Source organism: Anastrepha obliqua, chromosome 1 (assembly GCF_027943255.1).
Source record: "Anastrepha obliqua isolate idAnaObli1 chromosome 1, idAnaObli1_1.0, whole genome shotgun sequence".
NCBI classification, from domain to species: domain Eukaryota; kingdom Metazoa; phylum Arthropoda; class Insecta; order Diptera; family Tephritidae; genus Anastrepha; species Anastrepha obliqua.
Window position 1 is genome coordinate 166,545,445 of NC_072892.1, and position 11,138 is coordinate 166,556,582.

Genomic DNA, 11,138 nt, shown 5'->3' on the forward strand with positions numbered 1-11,138 from the left:
TTTGTTTTATTTTTATTACTAAAAGAATATCGAAATACAAAATAAATATTCAATAACCGCTCCAAAATATATACTGATTTCTCAGCTTGAATGCAATAAATTGGCCCCCATTTGTAAACTCAGCTGGTCGATTCTTTAACAAAATAGTTTTCTCATGTGGCTAATAAACACTCTGAATTTGAACCAAGTCGAAAAATAAATACGATTTACCAGTATTTTCTGTTCCCAGCCCAAAATATAGTGCACAAATAGACTTATAAGACCTCCCAGTTATTCTAACAATAAAATTTTTTTGCCACCTAATGAAAAGTAAGGACATGAAACTTTGAACTAAAAGATTCCCATTTATGTGAGTAAACGAGTACACAATTTAAAATACATACATATATTTTAATTTTCTTGTAGGGATAACAGAAAAGCAAATTTTATTAAACTAAGGGTAAAAAAAAATTTCTACACCAAAACTACGCAAAATTAAATTAACTAACTTTGCTTTAAACAAACAGAGAAATGCGAGCATTCTGCGGAGATAATATCATGTGAATATGTTACATTTTTTTTTGTTTTTTTTTTTTATGTTTTCATATTTTATGCATGAAACGTTGTCGTCTACTCGTAGAAATTCAGCTGTACTCATCACACAAGCAACGGTGGAGTGATAGCAACCAATCAGACGAAGATTAATTACATTTGCTTTGTTGCTAATGAGGAGAGAGAAGCAATTCTGAAAGACTTACTTAGAAAAACATACGCATATACGAATAATTATGTGAAAATATTCACCATCCATGCGTGAGTTTGTGGAGCACATTAAACGACTGACATGTGCCCACGCGTGTATTTGAGGCGCCTGTGTGCTTGTGTTTCGTCCTTACATGACTAGGCAGCAGTTGTTATTTAAACATCCCTGCAGTCAAACGCACTAGTTCTGAGTTAGTTCGTTTGGGGTGGTTTGGCTACTCTCCCTTTGCAATGCTGGCAACTGTTGTTTATAGCATGGTGGTGATAGGACACGGAATCTGAATTGTGAACCTATGCATCAGTCTGTAACTAGTAATGGACTAGTCCATATTTGACCAAAAAATCTTCTAGTCGCATATGAACTTATGCATACGTTTTATACGCAGCAATAGTCTTATAACAATTAATGAGCTAGTAAGTTTTGTAACTAGGGTTTGCAATCCCGTGTTATATTTTCAATCCCGGGATTTCGGGATTACATTATCCAAATCCCGGGATCCCGGGATTGGTACCGGGATTAGGATTGGACTATTTATGAAAAATACTTACACATTATCATAGTTGAAAGTACAAAAAAACTGAAAACATAATTAAAAAATTGGTTTAATATTATTATTTATTGAAACAAAACAAAACAAAACTTAATTCATCATAAAAAACAAATAAAAAATAGTATAATACATAATGAAATTAACATTTCTTGTGTTGTTGTAAATAAGCTTTTAGAAAACACAACTCGTCCAGCGTTTCATCGTTCAAACGGCTTCTTATTTTTGTTGCAAATTGTCCTGCCGAAGAAAATGCTCGTTCAGACTCTACACTAGTAGGTTTTATCGTCATTAAATAGGGGTATGTTCTTTCCAGGTAGTCACCACGTCTCCCTCCATTTTCAAAAAGAGACATTTCTTTTTGAATTTTTGATGACAGTGTCTCAAATCTAATAGGCTGCATTGGTGCATATCCCTCTTTAATAACTTTATCTAGTTCTTCTGCTACACTTAATGGTTTTTGTGTACAAATTGATTCAGTTATTGAATCAAATTCTGAATCAATTTCAAGGTTTACCTCATTTGAAATAGAAGATCCAGTTGCATGAGCTGTTAGTAATGCAGTGGGATTTGAAGTGTCTAGTCTTTCAAGCAAGTCCACTATTAATTTACGGCATTTAATTGAAGAAGGAACTGTGACAAAATCTATTCCTGAGACGTTGCTTATACCATTGTGTAAGTATTGCAGTAAACCACTTAGATCTGTGCGGCGTTCTTCCATACGAAGAATGAGAGCTGCATATAATTTTTTACTTATAGCACTGTTTGCATCTTTAAGCTTCTTTAGCATAAAATTAATGGCTATGTCTGCTGTAAACAGATTGCTATCTCGACGACAGAGTGCTTCAACAGTTGTTTTTATTAGTACAAGAGCAGTAATTATATCAAATAACATTTGAATATCATCATGAGATAAATCTAGTGATTTTTTACATTGCGTATCACTCTCTCCCTCTCATTTCTCTCCGGCAGCCATATTAATTAATTTCCTAATGTTAACTTGTGCTGATTTCATTTTCCTACCCGTATTTTGTTAGGAGGAACGGGCCGAGACTGCGCCTTCTCTATGAATTTACGTTCTCTGTAATGCTGAAAACAGAATGATACCGCGCCGTGCCGTTCCTTTTTTTTACTGTATTTTTGTTGTGATTGAGTGTTTTCTTTAACAGAAATTTACGGAATGGTGGCGCGGAACGGTGCCGTGTCATTCCGTTTCCAAAACAAAAAATTCTACGTACACTCAAAAAAAAACTTCTTCGGTTCAAGTTAAAACGACTATTGAAATGAGGAAATATGGGAATGATTTGGCGCCTATGAAAAGGCATCCTCTTTTCAGTATCTGATATTTTCTCAAAATGAAGAAAAAATGTTTACATGCTTTCAAGAAAAACTTTCCCGATTTAAGGAATTTGTTTTTATATTTGTAATAAATTTTATGTTTGAAATAGATAATATTTTGCTAAAAGAAAATAAAAATATTACTCATTTCAGAGTAAAATTTGCTGGAATTAGGGAAATTGTTATTTTGTTTCTAGTAAAAATTTACTAAAAGAAAAATAGCTTTTTTCTCAATTTTAAAAAATCTACCTGAATTTTCAGATTATGAAATGTTTTAAATATTGAATAAAAATGCAAAAAATTTGGTTTTAGTTTTTTATTTTTGAAACACAAACTGGAAAAATTCTTTAAAAAAACTTTTTTGGCCGTAAGAGTTTTTCATTGTTAACAATATACACATGAATTGGTGGATAGTTTAATTCATCTGCTTTTATAATTCTAAAATTTCCGCTCTTAGGGCCTACTTTAAAAGATAGGTAGTGATTTGTGTACCCTAAGATATTTATAAATTCACAAAATAAAAATATTTCTTCATTTATAATGAAAATTTCGAGAACTTGGTATGATACAAAGTTTGGATTATAATTAAATACAATATAGTCTTTTTTATAACTTGTGCCATTTAGTTTAAAATTGGAATAGCAAACGCAATTACTGATCACGTCGGCAGAAAGTAAATTTTTGATTTCGTTAAAATATAACGACGATTTTAATTCATATTTTTCTGCGCTTAGCTTGTAGGTATCATGTCTAAAATTATAAATGGTTTCAGAAAAGTTCATAGAAAACTTTAATGCAAGAGATAGTGTTATGTTTTTTCTAGAACAAATATTTTTTGTATACGATTTTAGCTCCCTATGTTTTGATTCAAAAGGTAGTGTCCATAGGTCCTTCAATGGGCCCGACTGTTCAATAATTCTACAATAGTGGTTAAGAAAGTGATGTTTTGGTTTTAAACTATCGTTAAAAAGTTTTGTATATTCTCTGTTATGAAAAATAATGTGTGCTCGTAAGTTATCTATATCTGATTTGTTATATTCAGACAAAACTAATAAATCCAGAAGTTCTATAAGGTTAGTCACGAATTTCCACAGTACATCGTCTTCTTTCACTACATCTCCTATAATTAATGGAAAAAAATGAGCAAATGTTAACATTTCTCTCCCAGAAAATTTTAAATTGGACGATTTCAAATGGTGCGATTGTATTGGTGGAGATAAGTTTCCAATTTCCGTCTCGCCATATGCAAATGTCTGTTTACGAATATTTAAAAGCTCTAAGTCAAAAGTTTTGATTTTAATATAATGCATGATTATATTAGAAAAGCCATATTTAAATATTCCCTCAAAGATATCGTGCAGTATATCAACGGAGAAATTTTCAGTTACGTGGAAATTAGAAATATTGTTAAAAATAGAAAACTCTTTTATTCCAGTATTTTCGAAATCGTTCATAGATATATCTTCTTCGTAATTTTGCTGATTTCTAAGTTGTTCAATATTTTCACAAAATGCAGATTTGGCTTCGCTTTTATTCATTTTACAAAACCTACAATAATGCTTGGAAGAAAATGACCGTGAAAATCCTAAAACATTGTTAAGCGCTAAATTGTCTCCGAGTATCAAACCTAAGGAAAAGTAAATTTTTCTAACACCACTGGTGGTTTTAATTTCAATACCATTTTTTTCCAAATCATTTAAAATTTCTATTAACTTGTAAAGCGATTTACCATTCCCGAACTGTTTAACATCCTGCGATTTGAAAAGAGCTGCGATAAAAATTGATTGAAGTTTATGTCTGATAGAAATCGGAGATGTGGGGAAAGAATAATATACTGCTAAAACGGAGGAGCTATGTGAACCCAGTGGATTGTTAATCTCAAAGTCGTCAAAGTATAAAAAATATGGTATAACTTCTTTGTCTTCATAATTTTTAACTTTTTTTTGCCAAACATCACCATTTACAAAATTTTTTAAAGTTTGGCCATCAGTTGACAAGTAATCTAAATATTTAGTAAAGTTTTCATACATGCCAGGTATTTCGAAAAATTTCTTAATTTGAAATTTCATTGGAAACAATACACCTTTCACTTTAGCTGCATCTAATTTGTTTACATGTTTAATTCGCAAGTTGGTTATTGAGTTATTTATGATAATCACTTGAGGACTTTCGTATAAGGAAAGCTTTTTGAGAGTTTTAATAAACTTATATTCAGAATCAAAATCCGAAAACGGGTTGCTACATATGGACACTATCTTTTCAATCTCATTCGGCGAAACTAAATTTTGCAGAACATTTTTTAATTGATTCCTTAAGGGATGTAAAATCATATTAGTTATATCTTTTTGTAGCTCAATAGCGCATTTTCTAGTAAAATTTTTTTTACCATATTGTTTCATGGAAAAACTAAGGCAACCACTTTTCAAGTTTTCCAGTGTTACATTAAAATTCGTTGGGTTCTTACATACATTAACATTCTTATAATTAACATGTGCTAGAATATTGTGAGGTATCAATGAAGTAGCACAGGAAACATTTTCTTGATATTGTTCACAGCTTTCTATGTTATTGCTTTCGTACCTTTTGTTTTCATTTCGCATGTGTTTACAAAGATTTTTAATATTCGTAAATGATTGGTTACAAGTTTGAAATCCACATTTGTAAATTTCATTTTCTGATAAGCAGTGAATAATTTTGATATGCTTTAACAAACTCTCGCAATGCTCGAATATTTGTAAGCATTGAGAACATTGCACGTGTACATCCATTCCAATTATTTCTTATTTTAAGTCTTATTTTGTTTTTTCAAATCGTTTAAAATTGCACAAATAGACCCATTTTTCTCGCGAGATTTCAAGGAAATGTTATAGAAATACTGCTGGACAAAAAGCCAAATGGACCTACATTCGGGCGGATACTCAAGGTTAAGTACATGGAATGTTTTAAAACACACATCAATACACTTGATTAGGTTATCGAACTTATAAAATATATCGGCGAAATACACATAATATTCCTTGCAAGAAAAATGATCCAATCCAATGGAACATATAATTGGCTGAATCGTACTTTTATCCATATAATTTGCATCTACCATTAATTTCAATTTTGACTGAAGTTCACTACTTGTCGGTGCCCACAGTAAGAAACTATTTCTTGAATCTGCAATAGTGTACTTGATGAAGTGTTTTTTTTTTTGTCTGTTTGCATGTTCTATATGTTCGGCCAGTTGGAATTAAGACAGAGTGTAGAAGATAAAAAATGACTAAGTCTTTTGCATCTGAAATTAGATTGTTAAAAAAAATGAGGGCTTAAGACATATTAAATACCAGCATTGATGCTTCCTTCTTTAAACTGCCTCCAAGTAGTTAAGCTGTTTGAATCTTTAACGTAAATTTCTAGCAAAGGTGGAATCGCTTGGCAGAAGCTCTCCCATTTATCAAATAACAAATTTTGCTTTTCGGGGTACAGCTTCTTAAAATCCAGTTCTATCTAAGATAGGAATGAAGAACAATAAATTATTTTTTATGTAAATAAAACTCACGAATTATACCATTAAATGTCCAAAACTCTGCTTATACTGAGGCCATTCTTCTAAAATTGTATTTAAATTGGCATCTTTTTGTAGCATTTGTCGTCGCACAGCAAAAGTCGCTTCCCATTTTAGTTGAACTTCATCGAATGGTTCAACGTTATACTTTAACCATGATTTTTCTTGAATGCAATCTAAATGTAATTTTTTTATTAAATGAAGGTTACATTAAATGCAGATTATAATATTTAATAATCTCTCATTTAAAATTTAAATTAAACCAAAATATACTCATGAGTTAAGAAAGCCATATCGTCGTTGCGATTGCAAAACTGCATAAAACCAAAACGAATTGACCAAAGAAACTGAAGTTTCACGCACACTCTTTTGCAGAATTACTATTTGTATATTGATCTCTGTCATAATATTAATAAATTATAAGTTCAGTGAAAAAATTGAGCTATACTTTTGTAAAAAATCAGTTTTCTCTTCCTTCACCACTTATGTAGTTTTGTATATTGGATTTACGCGGTATTGCTTTCGCAACGACGATATATGTACCTATGTACATATATACATACCTGTTACGCATGAATTAATCTCCGTTCCTTTTGTTGTTGGTTCTACATCTCTTTTGGAAATAAGACCATCCCGTCTAAGATTCAATAATACACTGTGGTACTTAGCATACAGAGATCCACCTGGCTTTTTTCCTTTCTTATGAATGTAATATATATCCTGTGTAAATGAAATCGAGGTTAGAAAACTTTTTTTAATAAAAATTTTAGGTTGTGATCAGACCTTAGATTCACTCGCAAATAAATCCACAATTTTATTGGCGAAAGCTTCAAATGTTTTAGGGTTTGGATGTACTTCAGCAGAAATAAAATAATTTGCAACTGTTGCAGCCAGAAGTTTCCTATATTTTGGAGTGAGACACTTTTTTTGCGCATAGTATTTCAGGATTTGTGATCCACCCGCCGACTTACTGAGTATTGCTTCAAAAGATTCCTTATATGAAGTACAGAAATGTATATTTAAAATAAATAAATAACTAAAGTAAAAGTAATAAAAAAAACATTTACCTCGCCACGATATTCATTTGCCAATAAAGCGCATGCCTCAGTGTGAATGGCTTGTGTTTTTATTCCCTAGTGAAGTAAAACGAAGATTATGAATTTTTGCATGCATATCTGTATGTGTGTATATGCACAAAATAACAAAATACCTGTTGCGCTTGCCAATTGAGCAGATTATGCTCAAAAATTACCCTTGGTCCAAACTGCGATGTGTCGATCAATGTATCCAAATGGCTTGGCTTTAGGAGCTTCAGAGATTCCTTAGTTAGACCGCTTTCTATAATTGAAATGATTAGCAATAATTAAAATGAGCATAACAAAATATCCATAAACTTACCAATAAACACGTTCAAAAACGGTTCGCCTTCCAACTCAATTAAAATTTCTATTAATTTATCCATTGCACGACAAAATATATAATCACGAAGAAAAAAAACAATCAACTACGTATGCTCGTAAAAGCAATGAGCACTCGATAAGATAATTGTAAGTAAAGTAAAAAATAACAAAGAAGAATGTAACATCAAAATGAGGACTACGGGTTTATGTTTCAAACATATTTATAGTCATTTAAAAGAAAAAATACTCAAAAGCGATAAAATTTAATGAATTTGGAAGAGTTCAAAATAAAGAATAGTTTTCTTTATTTTAGGGAGGGAATTTTTTCTGAGTGTACATATTTCATAAAAAAAAAAATAAATTTTCTGAGAATTAAATTCTTAGAAAATTTTGATGAGAAAAAAATTTCAAAATATAATTCAGACAAAAATTATATCCCGGGATTAGTTATTTTAATCCCGGGATTTAGGGATTTGAAAAAACACCGGGATCCCGGGATTTCGGGATCCCGGGATCCCGGGGCTGCAAACCCTATTTGTAACTAGTAATGGTCTAGTCCATATTTGACCAACAAATTTTCTAGTCGGATATGAACCTATGCATAAGTTTTCGAGTTAGAGAGGCTTTCTTCCCCCATTCTATTGTTGTTTTACAAACCGATTGCCAAAAGTTGTACATGGTTGGAAATCCTAGAGCCTTAGCTATCGCCCAATTAAAGTTCTAGGGAAATCAGAGGAATATTGAGGGACTTATGTGACTTTTACTGAAATAAAATGTTCAGGGAACTTCGAATTAGATAGGCTTTCTTCCCCGATTCTGTTGTTGTTTTACATCCGATTGTCAAAAGTTGTACATGGTAGGAAAGCCTAGAGCCTTAGCATCCGCCCAATTAAAGGTCTAAAGAAATCAGAGAAAAATTGAGGGACTTATGGGACTTTTACTGAAAAAAAATGTTCAGGGAGCTTCGAGTTAGAGAGGCTTTCTTCCCCCATTTTATTGTTTTTTACAAACCGACTGCCAAAAGTTGTACATGGTTGGAAAGCCTAGAGCCTTAGCTATCGCCCAGTTAAAGTTTTAACAATTAATTAGCTAGTAAGTTTTGTAAATAGTAGTGGCCTAGTCCATAGCAGAAAAAAAATTCTAGTCGCATATGTGGTGTAAAAAATCAATTTTAAATGAGTTGAAAAATTGTATAAAAATTATTAAATGAACGATTTCAAAATATTTTACTTTGAATTAAATTGTTACACAAAATCTGTTCATACACCTACATTTGGGGTTCTACTTAATTATTAATTAAATTTTTTTTATTACATATCTCTGTATTTTACCTATTTTGAAACTAAATGAAAGCGACTTTAAATGAAAATAATGTATGCCTTACATACAACCCTAACTGGTAATTTTGCAACTAGTAACATTCTGAACACTCCCGAACTAGTATGACTTCCTCCATCAAATACAAATTCATGAGCTAGAATTGCTACTACGTAGTTTATCTTCTCTTCACAGGGAGCATATGCTACCGACATTGACACATTCACATGCAAGGCAATTGATATATGCTTCTACTATACGTACAGTAGTGTGAATAATTCAAGCAACTTTTTTTTTGTTCATTTATATGGGTTAAAAACCATATGGGTTAAAAACCATATCCTTTTCCATTTCTAATAGACTCCATTTACGATTTTCTGTTATGTTAATTATTGGGCGCAAAATATGCGAAGGTCAAAGTGCAAACCTCCCTCTTCACTTTTATTCATTTATAGAACCACAGTGCCGTTGAGGCGATATTCGTCGCCTAATTTAGAGTGGCTAAAAATGGTGTCCATAAATGGCTCAGCTTATTTCCGCAAGGAAGAGATAGATCGTTTTTACTTCCGCTGTTCAGCCCAAAGATGGGAACTTAGAAATATCTGTATCTTCCTGTTAACTTACCCTATCAATAGAGCTTCGACCATAGCTGACCTATTCGTGGAAACTTTTATCATTTAGGTTTTCTAACTCTTTGAGTGATGAAGATTTGAATAGTTATTTGCAATCAAATGGCAAAAATATCTTATTAAATACAAAATTTGATCCAAAACTTCACATATAATACTAACCGAAAAATAGACTTTTAAAGAAAATGGTAATAAAACACCATTATTACAGGACGCATGGGATAAAAGAATGATCTGTTGCTTAAAAAGTACAGCACTGCCTCGCAAGATATGCAAAATACGTGGCTCAAATTTTAAAAAATTGTTAGAAAATAGAATGCGATTGATTTGTTAAAGTTTGGATACAAAAACACAGATATAAGACATGGGCCGAAAAGTACCGGGCCTAACAAAGGAAACACGTTTTTTCTGTTGTCCAAAAGTGGCTTAATTCATCAACGTAATTTCTATCAAGAGTAACGCAATCGTTCCAGCGCCGCTCTAACATCTGAACACCACTTTTGTAGAAGGATTTAACTTTTGCCTCAAAATAGGCCTCAGCTTGAACGGCAGCCTCTTCATTCGAGCGAAATCTCCTACCGGCGAGCATTTTTGTTGGTCTGCGAACAGCCAGTAGTTGCTGGTAGCCAAACCTGGCGAATACGGGGGGTATGAGAGCAATTCGAAGCTCAGTTCAAGTAGTTTTGTTATTGTTTTAACTGTCTTGTGACACGTTGCGTTGTCTTGATGAAACAAAACAGTGAGCAAACGCCGCATCCACTGTGGATAGAGCTTCCTCATAGTCAAATGCTCGTACAATATAAAGCCAACTCGTTCTTTTGATATATTTACATTGTCAGCTAATTCACGCAACTTTACTTTTCGATCATTCAAAATGATTTTGTGGATTTTTTAGATATTTTCCATGCTTTCTGATGTTACTGCCTCATTTGGACGTCCACTGCATTGTGCAGCATCGGTATCTCTAGGACCACGTTGGAAGTCAGCAAACCATTATTTTATTGTAGTTTCTGATGGAGCGGAGTCCCCAAAACACTTTCCACTTTTCAAGCTATTGCTTCGCCCATCGAGAATCAGTGTAAATTAAAATATGAAATTCTTTTTGGTTCATTTGATCCAGTTTTAAAAATAACAAACGTAGCTTCACTCTTAGCTCAATAACTCACGAACTAATGAATAGAATATCATGAAATTTTAGTACCCGTATTTTTAAGGTCTTAAAACTTGCTCTTAATTTACTAAAAATTAACGCGCTATTAAAGTGTGTGTGTTTAAAAAACAAATAAATAATTATAAATAGCAAAAATTTGTCGAAATGTTGAAATGTTGCAGTTCTTTCGCGGGCTGAATGCCCATAATAAGGATTTGTTCGGCAAATTGAATTTCCATTTTGTTTTCTTCAGTGCACAGTTTGTGGAAAATCATCAAAATCAATCAGGAATTCGGGTTCTTTCTGAAATTTAGCATAGATTACCAGTGGAATACCATTTTTGTGATCTAAATTGGGAAGACTCTCTTTCCGAAAAAACGAAAACACTGCTATGCGGAGGTAATTTGCGATTGTTGCTTTTACTTGTTTATCTTAAGAATTTTTATTTTTTCCCCCTGTTCACTC

At 32.3% G+C, this 11,138-nt stretch overlaps 1 protein-coding gene across 4 annotated transcripts; it reads right to left on the minus strand.

Annotated features, from left to right (window-relative positions):
- Window positions 1-4,749: 4,749 nt before the first annotated feature.
- Window positions 4,750-7,668, minus strand: LOC129240218 (uncharacterized). 4 transcript variants are annotated; one of them, XM_054875872.1, is made up of 8 exons: window positions 7,576-7,668; window positions 7,388-7,515; window positions 7,245-7,310; window positions 6,961-7,170; window positions 6,741-6,897; window positions 6,181-6,353; window positions 5,957-6,119; window positions 4,750-5,907 (listed from the first exon to the last, which is right to left on the minus strand). In XM_054875872.1, the coding sequence occupies exons 1-8, from the start codon at window positions 7,637-7,639 to the stop codon at window positions 5,777-5,779; spliced, it is 1,092 nt and encodes a 363-aa protein (XP_054731847.1). In that variant the 5' UTR covers window positions 7,640-7,668; the 3' UTR covers window positions 4,750-5,776. The 4 variants fall into 4 exon arrangements, 3 of the variants coding, with proteins under 3 accessions (XP_054731847.1, XP_054731868.1, XP_054731856.1); XR_008582043.1 differs by having other exon boundaries at window positions 5,800-5,907; window positions 5,957-6,115; XM_054875893.1 differs by having other exon boundaries at window positions 5,811-6,115.
- Between the last annotated feature and the right edge of the window lie 3,470 nt (window positions 7,669-11,138).

What these genes read in the sequence shown, in the direction of transcription:
- LOC129240218 (XM_054875872.1), bottom strand. Translation starts at nt 7,639, where the DNA reads ATGGATAAATTAATAGAAATTTTAATTGAGTTGGAAGGCGAACCGTTT. An exon ending in AGAGTTTTGGACATTTAATG is followed by an intron (nt 6,120 to 6,180) that starts GTATAATTCGTG and finishes TTCCTATCTTAG; the next exon opens with ATAGAACTGGATTTTAAGAA. An exon ending in AGAAGGAAGCATCAATGCTG is followed by an intron (nt 5,908 to 5,956) that starts GTATTTAATATG and finishes ATCTAATTTCAG; the next exon opens with ATGCAAAAGACTTAGTCATT.